Raw genomic sequence first — 19320 nt, 5'->3', positions numbered from 1 at the left:
GATTCTATCAATTTTGAATAATGAGTTTCGAAAGTTGCATGATGAGACGGAAATTTGTTATTGAAGTTAATGGGGGGAAAAACGGAGGTGAAGAAAATGAAATTGCTTTTTAGCCCGCCATTTTCGTTATCACTGTCGCGATTGACAACACGCGCTCGTCTTTCGTTTCCCAAACCGCCGCACGAACTGTTAAGTCTGGTACACAAGCCTCGAATATTCACGTAACCGGATCATATTCGCCTTTTCTTAATTGTTCGAAAATCATAATCGTAATAATTATTATTATTAAATAGTTTTCAATCACTCCTACCGAAAACGCGTTTTAAGCACGCCTACGGAATAGCTTGATTAACGCATAAATCTTAATTCGCAAGCCCACGTGCACGTTAGACAGTATCGAAGAAATGCGAAGCGATCATGTGACTGGTCAAAAACCATCAATTATCATTCAAAATACGAGTCTTTTACGAGTTTTACCGAATAATTATTGCAATAGATATTTCGATTTAAAATACAAAATTTTGTCCGATAAATTATTTTTCATGATATCAGACAAACGAAAATTAATTCTATGATGTAAAAATAAACTACTTTTATATATGGTTTAAAATAGTATACGCGATACTTTAATTTCGTACAATTTGATTTTTCACGATAACCGTTTAAAAAGTGTGCAAAAGTGTTCCAAATATCTGATAGTTTAAAATAAAAATAGCGATACTATTTTCGCAGCTGGTCGACCAACCACCTGCGCATTATCTCGCCAATAATAATCGACGATCCTCCGCGATAGAAATGTAATTGCGCTCGTTGGAAATTATGCTCGAGATAATTACGTTTAAGGAGCAAACTGTGTTCGCGATCGTTCGAATGAAAAAAAAAAAAAAAAAAAGAGAGAAGAAAAAGAAGATAAGAGAACGAACAGCAATGTTGGAACACCGCTTTTTCGACAACGGGTTTTGGAATATTTGAAAGCTATTTTATTAAGCGACGCGAAAGCTTTAAAAAATGAAAATGTTTATATGCAGATAGAGGTAGACAATAGAGAATGGAAGACAATTAGCAATTTATTCCTAAAACGAGAAGATCTATATTCTATACACGATCATGTATTATTACGATAGAAATAAGTAAATCATAAATAAAATATATTTTCTTCTCAATTTTTTCAGATTCGAAATGCGATGAAGGGACAATAAGAAGGAATCGCATATGACTGACTAATTGGAATCACAGCCTCTTGGCAATAATTCAATCTTGTTAAGCAACGTCGCGGCAAAAGCGCAAAGTGAGTGTAGCTATCGTTGATAAAATTACGCGTCAAGTGCATTAATGCGCTCGTATTCATCCGACACCAATGTAATTAACGTCGACGAAATTTTAATGTCGTTTTCTGACCACCTGCGTTATGCCCGATAATTAATGTCCACGACAATTTCAGTTAACACGTTGTATTACTCGCCACTACCGCCATCCTGCTACACATCGGCTTTTAACTCGAAAAAGGAACAAAAGATGTTTCTTCTTTTCGTTTATTCTGCTCACGCGACGGAGCACAGGTATGCCGTGATAATTTTTCTTTTGAGAGAAATAAGCAAAAAAGTTTGAAATTAAAAGATAAAAGTAATTCTAATTAATTTATAGGTTATACAGGGCGATTGCTAACCCCGTAACGAATTGCTAGGCAGCGTTTGCGATACTACGCGTAAAACTATCGCTATTTTTGAGCGAAGAAACATAGAATTTTGTTCATTTGAACGCCAGCAGATGGCATATGATCTCTGCGCGTGTTTATTGCGCAAGCTTCGATGCGAAACGACCTCGGCCAATATGGCTTCCTCCAAAAGTTAGAACGCGCGAAGTGACAACTTCTGAAAGAAGCTTCTATCTTTCTTCCGTGGATACAAATAAAGAACGTAACGAAAGAGAAGGTACGAAGTCTTAAAACCTTTTTAACGTCGAAGATTACGAGATTACGTCACAAGTGTCAAAAGTTGAATAAATCGCAACATCGTTCAATCGGTAATCGTTCGATTTCTTTATAATTCCGTGCACACAGAACAATTTCTAAATTCTGTATTGCATCTCTTAATTTGATTATGGAATCACTAGTAAGGGACAAATTTTCATCTTCTTTGGATATTGTGCGCCGCAATAATTTAATATTAGGATAAGTGAAGCAATGGACGAAAACGAAGCGACGCGTATCGCTCTCTAGATTGCGCTCTAGATTGAACGTTGTAATACTATAGCTTGTCGGTAACTTGTACATGCTGCCATTTCCACCGGAAACAACATAACCAACAGTTCCAAAAGCATTCGTGCCGATGGAACGTTGGAATTATCCTCTTGTAACGCGTGTACTTCAATCTTGAGTCACATCCATAGGCAATGAATTGAAGCAACAGCTACGTATTTCCCGTTTATTTGCCCGTGCTATGATCCAACGATTTATCGAGGAAATTGTTACCTCTCGTCGTTTCGAAAAAAATTTTCGGTATACGTTTATTTATTACAGTCGATCTTCGTATAACCATGAGCAATAAATTATCGAAGTAACTTAATTTTTAACTTTAATTTTTAACTTGGACTATCGTGCCCATCTATATTCGCGTCGAAGATATAACATTGGAAAATGAGATTTTTATATTCGATTCCTAAATATATATTCGAATCATGAGATGGAGGATTTTAATTTATAAAATCTTAAAATCCGGTTTCTTCGGTTTCTTTGATCGGTCAGACATGCGAATATACGGGGAAATATTAATCTCTGGTTTAAACGAAAAATATCCACTCGACGAGGGAAATGTTAAATTCTCGCTTCTTCTTTTTTCTTTAACCTTCTTCAATTAAAAAAAAGTAGAAATAAAAAAAATTTATTTTCCTCTTTCCTCTTTATATATTATATAGGAATTAATTCTTATTTAATTTTATTTTCTAATCCAACGATATCCTGAATATTTTGCACATATTTTCTCCACGTATTATTTGGATGGATTCGTTTTTTTTTCTTTTTTCTTTCCGCAAAAATGTTTTTTCCGTATGAATAATAAAGTTCGGATAGCTGTGGGGGGATGTGTTTATCGAGGAAACGTAAAACGTGGCAAAGTTTTGGAATAAATTCTATCCGAGCGGACTTAAGTTGTTGGAAAAAACAGTTTTTCTCTCGGACAATTGACATCAGCAACATTTCTGTCATCCTACTAATTTCTTTTAAGAAAAATTAATCAAAATTAAAAATTCGAATTAACTATTTGAGAATGTACGTAGAATATACGAGAAATTGCGTTCGACGGAGAAAGAACGGAACAAATTAGAAATTAATCGAACGGCTCAATTCAAAATTTAGTTTTCCCAAGCCAAGTTCGAAAGTCTGAACGTTAAATTCGCGGATAGACGGTGAACAACTTAGTTTACCACCGTTGACACGGCAACAAGCTCGGCTCGTAATTTTAAGCCATGTATTTTAAAACAAGTCCGTTCCTTTCATGGATAATATTCTTCGCGGCGATCCATGGATTTACGCGAAAATGGAAATTTTTAAATTCGCAAAACTGAAAATCTTCCAAACATTTATTTTTTTTTTTTTTTTTTGCGAAATATTTAACTTTCGTGCGAGTAATTCTTCACTTTCGAAAAATAAATTATAAGCATATATCCAGGAATCTCGTTTTTAACTTCGTTTCTCTATTTTCTTTAATAATAATCGCAGCGCGAAAATTTTAACTTTAGATTTTCCTTTAGAGCCATTTTTTTGCAATCTGTAAAATCGACAACAACGCTCGACAAAATCCACCACGTTTATTTCCGGATTCAGCATCAACGACCACAAACGAACGAACTTTGTCGCCCTCTCACCGAAGGGTTCTCGCAATAATTACCGCCGGTTCTCGAGGAAATTATGCTCGAAAGCGAAATGGCCGGCGCTAATATCGTAACACGGTGGTGCATAATTAATGAAATTAATATTGGCTTGGTGGAAGGTTAGTCAGCTGGCTAGTATTGTGGTTCACCGCGGGTCAACGGACTATCATAGTCACTCTTATGGGTAGGTTTATCGATTAATTTCGTAAAATCGACCCTTTCCCTCCATTCCACTTTACTTTTTATTCCGTTAATATCGATGCAAAACTTTGCACGCTTGTGTCTGCTCGAAATCGAAATATGTGTACCTTAATTTACTCAATTCCCTGGTTTAAAGGAAAAATTTCCCTCTGCTTACGCATAAATTCGGAAAAATTCTTGCTAATTTAGAGAGTGTTTTATATTCCCTGGTTAAAAGGGAGGGAAAAAATGTCAATATTTAACGATTTAAGATAAAGCGAGAGTGTTATTTCTTTTCTTGAAAAGAAATACGAATAAAGTTGTTTCGATAATTTATTGTTTGAAATTTAATAATAATAATTGGAAATAATTATGGTGCCAAATGGAAAGCGAACAAATGTTACTCGAGTAATTGCTTAAACTAATTTTATTCGATATTTTTAACCAGTTATTACTTTTTCAATTCTGGGTTAATGTTAGGTTATGTTTTCAGAACGAGCTTTTTCACCTTGTCGAAGTTCGTGCAAACAAATAACAAGCGTTTGGCAAGAAATAACGGTTTCAGTAACGAACGGAACGAGTTTACGATGTTAGAATCGAACGTCCTCTCTCATAGGCTCGCTTCGAAGATTCTCTCAAACGCAACTTTGTAAAACTACTGTTTACTGGTGGAAAGAAGTAAGGAGAGACGGCACAGAGGCAAGAGGGGTCCTTCGCTAGGACCGCCTATCCCCACTTCAGACGCTTTGTTGACAATTCTGACACCACACGCTAAATAGCAGTAGATGAGCTACAGTTTGAATATTCGGAATAATTATTTTCATTTTCATGAAGTTACATTAGAATAATCATCCAAGACTGAAATATTTTTGAAACTATCTATCTAGTATGTCTAATTTATATACTTGAATATGAAATTACATTTATAAATTAAACTTAAATCGTTACAAATCATAATTAGCATATTGTGAAAAATAAAAAAATTGTTATATTATGTTAGAATTCTCCGGATTTTATATCTAATACATCGTGGTTTAAATACAGATCATTTTGAATTTGTGAAAATAGACGTTTCCTTTCAAATCGGCATTCTTTCCACCAGTGAACAATAGTTTACAATAAGTAAATTACTTGCAGGTAGATTCAGGAAAGGACAACGATGTTCAGGACTTTAAGACGTAATAACCTGGCCATACTTGCAATTAAACTGCAGGGACAATGTCCGTGGAGGTTAATTCTTGGTCTCGTCCAGTAGTTGCTCCTACAATTACAACGCTTACTGTTCTATATAACGCTTCCCAATTACTTTCTTAAGCGTGCCAAGGGGAATAGTAAATAAACGAATCAGAATTTGGTATTGAAAATCTTGGTGATAAAACGAAAAAGTAAAAATTTGAAAAAAAACGTTTAAATACGAAATACCAGAGAAACAATTGTATCTATCTTCTTCATCGGTCTTTTAGATTTGTTTAAAGACTAACTGTAATAGCTTTCAAGTCTTGGCACGTTGATTCTGCTGGAGAGTTACGAAGCTGTCACACGCTTATTGCACAGATACACACCATTCGAAACGAGTATTACCAGACGTATCTTACAATTTATCAGCTCGGTGATCCTAGTTTATGTGCTGCACACTTGTACATATATATATATATATATATACGACTATAAAGCCAATTAATCAAAACAACATGCTGCTTAATCAACGGTAACATCTTATGTTTATTGAAACGTTTCCTGCAGATCCGTGTAATCAAGAGGAATAATTTCAAGGTATCGCGAAAACACTGATGATGATATTCTTTTTTTTTTTTTTTTTTAGAAAAATTTCTGTTTAACTTGCGAACGATAATTTTCACAATTTCTTAATTCTAAACATCTATAAATCTATTCAGAATAAGGAAAAAAAATTACTTTTCCACAGTACATTCTACATTTAAGTCTCGATACCTACTTCCAGAATTTTACATATTATTCAATAATTTTGATATCGGCAATTTTTGCATTAAATCATCCATCATTTTACTATCACTGACGTATTTCTCGACTATTTCTCGACTATTTCTTGACAAAACTCAGTCTGGTATCGATTATTCGTATATCAAAATTCGTATCGAACAGAAGACACGACGGTTCGTTAAATCTAGAGAGACGCGCAAAAGAGTTTGGTTTAGCATATGCGGAGAGGATCGGGACTAGATTTCCGGGGAAAAACAGCGATGACGCGGCGCGTTTTTCCTTTTTATCACGGGCCTTCATTCGAGCAAACGTATTCACCCATTTCTCAGAGCACGGAACGGCAAAGCTCGCTCTCTCCCTCTCTCTCCTTCCCCCCCTCCCCCTCTTCCTCGAGTTATAACTCGAAAACGAGCTTCTAGTTGCGTTTCCATAATCGTAACTGCAAACTATGTCTCCACTGAAAATTACGATTACCTTCTACTAAAATTTGAAATAACCGGGAATTGGGACAAACTTTGGCAAATTGCGGTTTAAAAACTGGCTCGTCACGGTACCGGACGAATGAAAATTTTATCGTGCGGGTAAATAGTTATGAATCGCGTTCTCTCTCCCTCTCTCTCTCTCTCTTTCTCGAATTGCACTGTCTTCATCACGCGCCCAATTAAGTTTTGATTTTACGATTAATTCCGAGTTTCTAGAATATTGTCAAAAAAAAAAAAAAAAATTTCTCTCGAACGTTCTCTCTAAAAATTATTATTAAAATTATTATTATTATTATTCCTGAATATCTTTAACGTGCATGTAACGTATATGCGTATCATTTGTTTGTACATTATATTTAAAAAGAAACGAGTAGCGCGTTGCTTTCACTTTTATAAAGAATTGTTGAAGAAATGCTACAATTACTTTATATATTGAAAAGAAAACACACATCGAAATGACAACATATCGAATAACAAAAGAAGAAAAATTTCTATTTCTTAAATTCTAGCGTGTTTCTCGAAACGGATTTTTCATTAATTCTTTCCAACTAAAAACATTCATTCCCAATTTATTATAATTTATATATAGCGTGTTTTTAGGGGATTAATTGTGATAACGATAATATCGTAATATCACACCAATCGCAAATCGTTTTATAATATATACGTATACGTATTTATTTTCTTACACGTCGTTTAAAACAAACAATTTTACAGCATCGCTCCATGAATGTGGCGAATTAAATCCGCGAATTGGATAAACGGCCAATTAAGGGGGATAAAGGGGGGTTTATCGAAAGTGAAATCTGGAACGCGAGGTGGAGTTACAGGCGTGGATTTAGGCGTGGCGGGGGGAGGGGGAGGGAGTGAAATGAAATTTTATATCCCATCAGCGTCGCCTAGCCGCCTTCTCCCCTCCTCCCCCCCCTCCCCTCCTCGTCGACAAGACTTGGTTCAATTCCCCCAAGGAAATTGTAGAATCCCACCCATTACGAGATCGCCACGGACCGTTTCGCGGTGTTCTCTCTCTCTCTCTCTCTCTCTCTCTCTCTCTCTCTCTCTCTCTCTCTCTCTCTCTCGGATTCCTCGAGATTACAAGTTCACAATATTAATCCCTTTACGATTTAATCGAGTGACTTGTCTCGGATTCTCGGAGAATTCTTGAAAAAATTTTTGCGAATAGAATTACAGATAAACTGGGCAATTAGAATACCTAAAATTGCCGATACATGAATTTGAAATAGTGTTTTGAATAAGCGTGTGATACACCCTTTTTAAAATTGTAAAAATTCTAGAGATGCATTGAAGATCGAAAGTTTCGAAAGTCGAGTTTGGGTTGAAATATTTCGAGTATAAATTGGATTAAAACAAATTGTTTTTTAATAAATCGTTTTTTAAATTTTACACGATTTTATTTGATTCCATTCCAGCTGCGGGGAAAAATTATGGATATTTCACCTCTTTCAAGATATCTCTCTTTTTTCCCCTCCTGCTGCTGAATAATTTTTTCAAAACTCGAAAACTCTCGTTTCGAGTAAAATTCACTTAATTCACCTAGGCTTCTTTTTAACATAAAAAATATGTACCCGTCTTATTTTAGTTTATTCGACCACGAGTGGAAATCTGACTGGATTGAGAGCGGAATTAATTTAAAAATATCGAAATTTAAAATCTAAAATCTACGTTTGAAAATAAAAATAAAATCTTCCTTTCAAAAATCGCGGCCTAACACGTTTTTGCCTAAAACGTGGTGGTAACGCGTCGTAATTGTCCGCAGCCAAATACGATATTCGAGGGCTCGCCACCACGATTACTTTCACACGCCACAGATTCAGCGCCCTCTGTAATTTCGTTCTCCTTGCTGCGCGCGCCACAGGCCTGCTCGCTTCTCACTAAAATTTCGAAATTCTGGTTTGGATCCTAGGATGGAAAATGGAAGTTCGACGTAAGTTGGTCAAGCAAGTAAGTTTTCTTCGAGCAACTCTCCTGTCATCTTCCGTTCGGTATCGAGCTCCTCTTAAAATCCGACGTGGATCGAATGAACCGTCACGAGAATCTTCTTTGAGAACGATGGACGATCCGGTTTCATAACTATGAGTGGCCACGTCGATTAGAGTAGTGGCGCAATAAGAATGAAAAAGAGTGAAATTGTCGAATGGAAATATTTTAGCTTTTGGAAATTAGAAAAAAAATCGACTAAAAATTATAATTTGTAAGAAAGCGCGATTTATTATTTTACTGCGTTTGCTTGTGTCGGTTGTTTCGATTAATCGGAGAAAATGGAAGTGCAACAATTGCGGAGTAAAATTATAAGCAATCGAATGGAAATATTTTAGTCTTCTCGAAATTAGAGAAAATTGGTCGATGTAAAAATTGTAATTTCGATATATATTTTTCTCTCTCTTGCACGAAAAATTCAGTGCCATTCACTATTTTATTACGTTAGTTATTAGAGGTTAATCGGAAATGGAGATGCAAATTTGCATTGCGATTGTTGCAAATTATAAGCCATCGAATGAAAATATTCAACAAAATTACAATTTCAATGTATTTTCCTTTCTGTAAAAATTATTTCATCGCAATTATTTCTTCAGTCGATTTCCTAATTTTTCAACTTCTTTTCTCTTGAATCAACTTACACATGATTCATGCGCATACATGAAGTTATATCATTAGACATTAGATTATCATTGTTCGATCGAACGAATTTTACCATAATTAAAAAAAACCGCGCCAATATCTTAATAAAAAAAAAAAAAAAATCTCTTTCGTACTCGTAAATAAAAAAGTAATTAAGAAAGGGACAATGAAATCGGATCTTCTTTGGACGTCGTAAACGAAGCAAGACGGATTAAACCGGAAAGATCACGATATCGGGGTACGTTCCCTAAAAATGTCCCCGTCAAATATTGATCGAACGAGTCCCTGGTCGCTCGTTCTTCGGCCGAAATTATCGCTACCAGCTATATATAAATGATCCTCTCGAGGGGAGATCGGAAAGCGGTGGATGCAATTACGACAAATGTTGTTTTCGTGTTCCCAAACCGTGGTTGGTTGAAACGTTGCTTAATGCGTTTTTACAAGGAGCGGTGGTTCAGGAGAAAAAACGTTGGGCCGATCCGTATTATCTCGTAACGATCACCGTGCTCTCGCGGATCACGCTCCCCTCGTCGTTTCGTGAAACCACATTGACATTTTTTGCGCTCTCGTCGTCCTTGTCGCTCGCGTCGGGCGAGAGCACGTTTCTTCCACTTCCTTTTTTTCGCACCGTGGATATAGTTAATGCTCGCGATTCGTCAACGACCGCTCGAGTAAAAAAGCACTCGTCCTACCCATGGATAATCCATCCTACGCCGTCACCCGTCCATTCTCGTCCCTTGTACCAGAGCACGATTATGACGAGGGGGAATTCCCTCTCCTTTCTCCCCCTAACGTAACGAGAAGCGTTTTTAAGATTTATTCGCCTGGATATTATGTCGCCGATGCGATCATCTTTTTTAACGAAAAATCGTGGCGAATTTCGCTTTTATAAAAATTTTCAACACTTAAATTCGACGAATTGACGTTTTACGAAGTGCTCGTCAAAATGTTTACTTCGATTTAACCGTATTATGTATACGTACAGTGGAAAGTGTAGTTTTTAATCATTCATCGTGCTCGTTTATAACTATAAAGTATACTTTACATTTTAGCGATTGACACGCGTCTCATACCTACCTATATTTAAAAAAAAAAAAAAAGAAAGAATCGAAACTTAACCTGTTCCAACGATATCCCGACGATAAAAATTCACGTCCATTTTGGGACAAAGGTAAATGCGGGTTCGGTTCCATTTAAACGGAATTATTTCAAACCCCTTCTTCCATTAGTTTTCGAATACAATGCGCTCGAACGGGAGCGAAATTGTGGCGAGTGGATACGCGAACGCGGCAACACTGCAACTGCCGGATTAAGTTCTCCGCCACGGCTATCTTAATCGAGCGTAAATTATTTTTACACCTTTTTCGATTGTTTCGAACCACCACTGTATTCCCTCCAGTTCCTTACCATCTCTACTTGGGATTCTAATCGCGGGAGAAAGAGAATCACTTCGTTTCGCAATTTCGTCGAGGAATGTTGTGTAGAGGAAATTTCCAGCGTATTCGACTTCGCCGAGTTAGTGGATTCGAGATTTTTACGAGCACGGTTGAACCGCGCTGAACGCGGCAAGTCTCGAGAAATGGCGGCTGTGCAACGAGTTTACGTACGCGACGAACGAACGAAATTTCACGACGATGACGGTATAAATTTTTACAACCGTCACAAATTATTGCGAGCGTTTCTCTCTAAACTTTTATTTAATACACGTGTTGTATGCAAATTTGTCCCGTTAATTATCGATAGGTTGAGTTTATCGAAAACATGTCGTATCAATATGTTCTGTTAATTGAAGAAACGTAACTTTAATATCGATGGTAAATATCTGTGTGTAATAATATTATACCTGTTGTGTTTCGATTTACACGATATACACACACGTGTACGTAATTATTAAAATTAACAAAAGGCTTTTTGAAAAATGTGCGTTTATATCAACAAAGGATGGATATAATATAATTATAAAAAGATAGAAAGTTGATGTTCTTGAGGTATCTCAGTTTTAAAGAGATGACCAACGGAAACGAAAACATCACGTGTATCCTAATAGTCGTTTTTTGTTTTTGCCGGGAAAAGTGTTTCCTCGATACGACTTTTGAAAATGTTTGACATATAAATCGACGTGTTTTTTCCACGCGAAATTGCTTCGATGTGTTTTTTTTTTTTTTTTTTTTTTTCCTTTTCGATTCGCGATCGTTTTAAAAAGCTCCAACGTCGTTTAATATTTACGACGTTCGCCGAAAGTCGAATCTCTCGCCACTACAAAAATATTATTAATCCTTTCAGAATCTTGATTAAGAAGTTTATATTATAATTATTTACATTAATCTTACATTATAATCCCGTGAAAGTTATCGTCATATAAAATAACACAAGTTTCGAGCTATAACAACGTATTAATTTTCATGGAAATATTCATTAAATCTCGTGCGTATCGATAAATTTATAATAAGTGCAAAATTTCTATATGAAGAGATAGATTTCATTGCGCGCAACACACATTCGATATTCGTTAGAGCGGAGAGGATTATATATACCGATTGTTTCGCGAAGAAACTGAACAGAAAGTTGGAAAAAAAATATTTGACACCTATCCTTACGTTTCCAACAGGGAATACGATCGAGCTGAACATTTGTGAATATTTGCACCAGTTTCGGAATTCGCTGTAATTAACAAACATCACAAAAGAATTTTCGCGCAGAAATTATAAGAATAAAGATTAGATCCGTCTTGCGTGGAATGAATGAAATTCATCTCTTTTAATTTCGAAATTCGTTTATTTTCGCGTTTTTTTTTTTTTTGTTACGATCAATCGCGTTATAAATGGCGCGTTATAAATTTGAATTTTTTTTGGAAAAGAAGCGAGGGGGAGAAATATAATTGGATTTGTTGTTTTCGCTCACCCTGAAACTCCTTCCTGGCCGCGCTCACGGAAGTTACGATGTTGGCTACGTGTCCGAGTACCGTGGCGAATAACAGCAGGCCGAACAGCAGCTGAGCTATTACAAACAAATACTCGCCTTTGCTTCTTGGCCTGGAAAAAAATGAAATGGGCGAACATAAGTTGCACGTTCTCCCGTACGTTTCAAATTATTGATGGATATATTCGCAGAGAGATAATTTTTTAATTTCACGAATAACGTGTAACGTTAACTGGACAAAATTCATTTTGAAATGTATAAAAAATAATTGTTTCAATATAACGTAACAGATTAAACAAAATACAGGCAAAGAATTAATATAGATAATTGATCGCTCGTATTTCAACGATTGAGAAACATTTATTAAAATTTCAATTTTGTAACATCTCGAAACATCTGTTTTAATTTAAACCGTTATCGATAAGTTTTTTTGGTTTCTTTTTTTTTTTTTTTTTTGTAAATTAAATTTAAAGTTGAATAATTACTTCGCATTAGAAATTCGCGAGACGCAATGATTCGTTCACGCTGCTAGAGAGTCGAATGTACGAAAAGTAGAAACTTTCTACTTTTTTTTTTTTTTTACCGCCATATTTAATTTGCAAAACTTTGCAAATTATATATTAACGACACCTGGCGGATTCTTTAATTTAGCCACCGATATTTATGGATTCATTTTAATCTATCTTATGTTATAATATGATAATATTAATGATAATATTCCTAACGTTAATTGAAAATAATGAATATTTTTCATTTTATAATTTTCAGTTTCACCGTTTTTATCGTTATTTCGTTAAATTATCGTTAGGCACAAATTTGATTCATATTTATCGGATAATTTATATAATAGGATAGAAGTGTCGAGGATATTCCGTAGCAAATAACCATAACTTCTTTTTTTTAATAAGCATTTTTTTCTTAACATTTGTTTCTTTGGAATACCATTTCCAATTCTCAGTCCAGTTTTAGCTTGTCAAATTCGAAGCGTTTTTCAAGTTAATTGCTACAAATATTGCCATAAATATTCACATATATATCTTTTAATATATTAATTATTATGCATTTTCTTTTAGATATTTTATGTTATATACGTTTTTAATGAAATAATAAAAAAACAGTATCGTAATAATTTTGTCCAGTTGGCTCCTATTATTCCATTTTTATTGATTTTATTTCAAGCTACTACTAAAAATTAAACAAAATTTTGTTCGACATCGTTTAATGCTTTGCATTTGAGCTTAACCTAATCCTTTTTTATTATTTTTATTAAATAAAATCTTCACCATTCACCGTTTTGCAGAAAAATATTTAAAAAAAAAAAAAAATCGATCCTTTATATCACATCGATTTCGATTCGCTTCGATCGTTCTAATCGGAATTTTCGTATCTCTTGTAATTAAGTTTCTAAGTAGAAACTGTTTAGAAGAAGAAGAAGAAGAAGGAAAAGAAAAAGAAGGAGAGAAAAATCGATAAAATTACCTGGGGAGATCGCCGATGGTGGTGAGGGCCAGCGTGCACCAATAGTAGCTTTGCAAATATTGCTTCACCACGTCCGCGGTCTCGGAATCGCTGAATACCCAGTTCTTACTTCCGAACCCGTTGTTCTTATAAATAATGTGATAGAGGCACCCGTTCCAGTGAAAGATCACCAATAAATAATGTATCAAGGAGGTGGAGCGGAATAAATTCGGATAGTTGGTGTGTCGCTCGGTTCTGTCCATGAACGCCCAGAACCTGGTTTCGTAGAAAGAAAATTCCGTCATATTTCATTGTTATTCTTTTTTTCCTTTTTTTTTTTTTTTTTTTTTTTTGTTTCAAATTATACGAATTAAAAAATATCAAGTTGGTAGGAATTACGATTTTTCTTTTTTTTTTTTTTTTTTTTTGGATCACTTCAACGCACGATATTGGAATTAAAAAAAAAGAGAAAAGTTCTGCCTGCAAGTTTTTTTTATTATAGAACGTAAACGAATATCGCGCGGTATATCATTGTCATGGCGGAATTTTTTTTTTTTATCCGTTTAAAAAAAAAAAAAAAAAGACGAGAATTCTCTCGTTCCCCGACATTTCGATAAAAGTGTCGACGTCGAAACTGGACTCGAACATTCATCGTTCGTCGCTGCTTTACGAGTCGAGTATCATTTGCAAATTCCGATTATCAGGAAATAATTAACGAGACGACGATAACTATTTATCGTCGATTATTATAGTCTAGAATAATAAATTAATACAGGGGAAATAGGGATCGATAACTTCCCCTCTGACTACGTAGTTTATTAATGGTTTCGAATAAACGAAATGATAAATCCATTCGTTAACGTCGTCGAGTTTGTTCACTCACCGATATATCTTCACGAGCCTAAAACTTCGAAGTATACTGTTGAATCCTATAGATAAGTATAAAAAATCGAGGGGCAGCAGGCACAGGATGTCCATGTAAAACGTAGTGCTGTTCGTATAGTGATTTCGTAGCTTGGTCGCGTCTGTTTGCAAGACACCGTCCTCCAAGTATCCGGTTCGGATGTGAAACACTATGTCCAGTACGTATAAAAAATCGGAGAAGTAGTCCAAACAGAACCACACCCACCGCGTTTCGCCTGGACAACGACAAAATAATAATATGTATATATGAAAAAAAAAAAAAAAAAATGTACGTATACACGTTTAATTATTTTATCGAGCGAAATTTTAACGAAAATTTAAACGAAACAAAATTTCAGCGTTATAATATATTCAACGCTTCGCCAAATATCAAAGAGGATATCTCCGCTGATATATCGAATTTTCGAGAGAATTTACGTACGAGAAAAGGAAAAAAAAAAAAACAATTTTGGAAAACGAGGGGGAAAAAAAAAATTCAAACGACGAATTGAACGTGTATGCGAGATAAAAAAACGAAATATTTCGAAAAAACCTTTTATATTTCTCGAGAAAAAAACTATGACGCGATCGTGTACGTCATTCGTCGTATAATATACATATATATATATAGGAAATCCGCCTTGACGCGTATGTTCGCGTCACCCGCCGCATTATAGGAAATCCACCATGACGCGTATATTCGCGTCACCCGCCGCATTATAGGAAATCCTCGTGACGCGGAACGTTCGCGTTCATTCGTATTCGTAGGATAGAAAATTCTTATAATTTGCCAATCGTTACGTATGGACGAACTGTCCCTTTTTCCTAGCAACGATCCTCCCTCCCCCTCCGTGATTGAATCGAAAATCGAGGCAAAGAATCAAATGGGAATCGCGGGAAAGAAAGACTAACCGTTTATTTCTTGAAAGGCGAACCTATAGATGATGACCCAGAAGTTGTAAAGGAAGGCGAGGGAAACGACCATCGACCAATAGTAACAGAGACGTCCCGCGGGATCGAAGATGAAGGACCAATTAGGGGCACCCGTACGAAAACCTTTTGTCCCCGCTTGACCCGGGTAACCTCTGCTACCGCGTTGTTGTTGTTGCTGTTGCACCGTGTACCTCCTGGGGAAGATAATTAGGGCAAGACGATTATGCGAAAAGTTACTAGGACGATAGTTCTTTTTTTTTTTTTTTTTTTTTAATATTGGCGCATCGAAAGGGAATTAAAGCGATAGGAATATGTGTGCGTATGCGTTTTTGAATTTTGAAAATTTTAAATTTTCGAAATTAAAAATCGGATTTCGATATATACGTCTGTAATTATTTTTCGTTGTTTATCGAGAATTGTTATAAAAAAAAAAAAATATATATATATATATAAATTTTCATTTTACGTCGAAATTTCGATACTCGTCAAATGTATCCATCTCTCGAAATAATTCAGCGTGCTACTATTACTTCGATTATTCCAAGCATCGAATATTTGCTCTATCCAACAAAAAGCGTATTCGATATTTTTCTATAGTGCAAGTGTTTGTTGTTAGATATTTACTACACTTATTGACGGAGATTTTCCATATTAGATTCGCTATTTTATATCGTTTCGTGGTCGCGATCGACACCTCCGTCAAAATTTTCTATTCAACGAAACTAAACGTCGTATCTCGTTTCCCATAAAATTTCCAACGTCTTAAATACGAAAAATTTAACGAAATTTAACACGCAATCAAATGCAAAATGCTAAAGCTTTGCGCAAGCTTAAATTACCAAGACATTATATTCCTATTTTACGATCAGCCGATATAATAACGATACGATTTTTAACGAGGAGTAATAGCGGCACATCTGGCGATTCCGCGTTAATCGAAGGAAAATATCGGCGATCGATACTCACGTTTCGGTGCCGTTGCAGCTGCTATTGCTCAGATGATTGACAGACGCCGGTGTGTGCAAGTGTGATTGATCTCGCGAGAGCGTTACGGTGTACGGTAGCTTGAATCTGCCCCTTAGCTGGTCCCTTCTCTTCGGTTTCCGACTTAAGTCGAACTCGCTCGCCCCTCGGTTCACGTAAGCCCCTTGAAGCGAGTCTCGGGACGAGCTGAAGTATCTCTGCGGCACCGAATACACCTGTAAACCGCGTTTCTCAATTTGTCAACTGTTAATAAACTGGCATCGAAATTGAGAACGCTTTAAAAACGCGGTTAAACGAAGCCAGGAATAAGAATAATTCGATCGAAAGCGAATGCGTTACTTGAGGGAACGAGATATACTGTTCACTTTTGCGGAAAGAAGTTTTGCGGGAAGTTTGGCACAGGGGCAAGAGGAGTTCTCCGTTAGGACCGCCCATCCCCCACTTCAAACGCTGACACCACAGCAGTGGAAGAGCTATAGTTTGAATATTCAAAATTGTAAGAATTATTTTTATTTTCATAAAATTACGTTAGGATAATCATCCAAAACTGAAATATTTTTGAAATACTACCTATAGTTTAGCTTATTCGTATACTCGTTACGTAAATCGTAATTAGTCTACTAGTATATTACGAGAAATACGAAAATTTTTATAATATATCGATATGTTAGAATATTCTGGATTCTATGCCTACGCTACTTATTGAGGTTTAGATGCCTGAATTAGTATATGTGACAAATACCACGGTAGAAACAAAAATGCGTGTGAAAATAGGCGTTTCCACATTAACCAATCAGACGCGCGTTCGTTCCGCGAGACTTCTTTCCACCAGTGAACAGTAGATTAAGTTTATTCGAGTAAGAAATAGGAATACTTATTTCCATTTTATTCTTCTTCGTCTCAAAGAAAATTATTTTTTTTTCTTATTATTCTTATTCAGACAATAAAATAATAAAATAGAAGGAAATATATATATATATATATATATATATATATAGAGAGAGAGAGAGAGAGAGAATACGAAGAGATAATTTTGGATTGGACGGTCCGGCCGGTCGAGCCCGATGAAAAGCCGCACGATTATCGGATTAATTACAGTTGACCGAAACGCGAATCGAGGTTAATCCCATCGTCACAATAACGTAATTAGCATCGAGCCTATCCATCGATGCACAACCGGCGAAACATCCTTAGCCGGATAAACCTGGAGGCAAAGTATGATCAGGTACGGTACCTGCTGTTGTTGATGATAATAATGATGCGTGGGCGTGTGGCGGCTCATACATTTACCGCTGACCAGCTCCAACAAACTCTGCCTCGAGGGGGCGCCCCTCGACACGTTGTCCGCGCTTTTCGTGTCCTCTTCCCTCTCCCTCCTGATCCTCGACTTCCCGTCCACCATCCTTCCCTGCCTGTCCTCTCGAACCTTCTCGCCACCGCAGCTCAGAGCGGAAGCGGAACCACCGCTATACCGATCTCTCCCTCCGCCACCGCCCCCTGCAATTATGCCTGCAACGTCCAATGGATTTTCTAGTTCTTTAAGCGGCCATTTCATAAATTTACTACTTTTTTTTTCTTTATTAAAACGTTAAAAAGCACGAGAAATTTCGTCATTTTTCTCTTCTATCTTTTTTTTCTCTCCCTCTTTTGAGAGAGAACGGTTAACGGACAAAAAAGCATCGAGAGCCGTCGGCGTGAGCGATTATCGATCGAGCATCGTACAACTGCGTCGAGATCGATGGTATTGAATTTCCCTTGGTTTGACGAATCAAGTAATAATTAGCAGGGTTGCCCTCGATCAAACCGTTTTATTACATCAAATGATGAAAGGAATCAAGATACAACTGATGGAAATTCGAATAAACGTACCGTTTTTCTCGTTTCGTTTTTTTATCTACGGTGAGAAAGGATCACGAACAAATGGCAAATAAAATCTGTATAATTACGTTACTTTGTGAATGATAAATTGTCGTTTCATGGCTAATAAATCTGAAAATTAGTGAGATAATAGTGATCTAAGAAAGCTCGAATGTACGGTAGCGCTTCGAGCGTTCATTTTATGCGTCATTGCATCGCATCGTGTTTAAATTATATTTGAACGATATTTAATTCGCGACGTCTGGATTCGCGCTTCAAAGCGGGATTTGGCGAGGGGGACGTTGATATCGATCGATTCGAAACAGGTGGGGAAAACGAAAAAAATAAAAGCTCGAGGAATTTCTCCAAGTTAATTGACTGCTCGAAAGCGAGAAGGTGACTAATTGGACCGAGGAGATCGCTTCAACTTTCCTATTTGCCGAGCAATTATTTGTTGCGCTTTGGATTATTTGCCGTCCGGGAAGGAAATACAGATGGTCAATAATTCTCTCGAGAATCGAGACTTCCGGAGAATTTAGTATTCGTTCGTAATTGGATATGCTTTGTCCACTTCGCTATTTATGATTCATCCGTTTTTCCCGTCGTTTAAACTTTCGTCGGTAAATTAGATCCCTGTTTGACTCGTACTCGTACTTGGAAAAAAACATCGTTCCGATTGGAATAGCCGATTTCACGCAGAATATATTTCTCGAAAATTCATTTATTCGAAAAAATCTTTTTGCTCGATCTGTACAAAAATTTAAATGCGATTTAATAAAAATTAGACGTTTGATTTGATATTTTTTTCAAATATATTCACTGTTTGATAGGAAAGCGTGCCTTCTTTCCGTGCTTCCAAAAACTTTATCTTCACGAAGGAAAGCATTGGTATGCAGAATATATAAATTTTTCCATTAATTCTATGGAAAAAATATCTTCAATTCAATTTCTAAATTGATAATACTTAAACGATATATCCAGACGCACAATTATATAGTAAAATTTTACTATAGAATTAATTATTTTCTATACGAGAGACGTGACAAAACAACTTGACAAAACAGAACCCGGTTCTCTTGGCAATTAGTTTATGGTGGGTGCACGGCAAAGCTCCCCTCTTTCGTTTTCTTTGCGCGAT

General features: G+C 36.1%; 1 protein-coding gene and 1 long non-coding RNA gene across 3 annotated transcripts in view; one reads left to right on the top strand and one right to left on the bottom strand.

Annotated features, from left to right (window-relative positions):
- LOC105736302 (uncharacterized) overlaps positions 1-5112 on the top strand; it is a 44199-nt gene extending 39087 nt beyond the window's left edge. The window contains exons 3-6 of one of the 2 annotated variants that reach the window (XR_015290999.1): positions 1173-1288; positions 1442-1559; positions 1645-1931; positions 4541-5112. This is a non-coding gene — a long non-coding RNA (uncharacterized LOC105736302). Of the gene's footprint in view, positions 1-1172; positions 1289-1441; positions 1560-1644; positions 2027-4540 lie in introns of those variants that run through there. The other variant, XR_001112527.3, reaches the window with a different exon arrangement.
- LOC100865927 (cyclic nucleotide-gated channel alpha-3) overlaps positions 1-17990 on the bottom strand; it is a 61020-nt gene extending 43030 nt beyond the window's left edge. Inside the window, exons 1-6 of the mRNA XM_086904305.1 lie at positions 17560-17990; positions 16308-16540; positions 15321-15535; positions 14389-14644; positions 13527-13781; positions 12030-12160 (exon numbers count right to left, since the gene is read on the bottom strand). Coding sequence (XP_086760431.1) covers positions 12030-12160; positions 13527-13781; positions 14389-14644; positions 15321-15535; positions 16308-16540; positions 17560-17880 — 1411 coding nt within the window. The 5' untranslated portion in view covers positions 17881-17990. The remainder of the gene's footprint in view (positions 1-12029; positions 12161-13526; positions 13782-14388; positions 14645-15320; positions 15536-16307; positions 16541-17559) is intronic.
- Positions 17991-19320: the final 1330 nt, after the last annotated feature.

This window comes from Apis florea, unplaced genomic scaffold, assembly GCF_048593485.1.
Source record: "Apis florea isolate Af1SG1 unplaced genomic scaffold, ASM4859348v1 contig_2350_pilon, whole genome shotgun sequence".
Lineage (NCBI taxonomy): Eukaryota > Metazoa > Arthropoda > Insecta > Hymenoptera > Apidae > Apis > Apis florea.
This window is presented reverse-complemented; position numbering and strand designations above follow the sequence as displayed.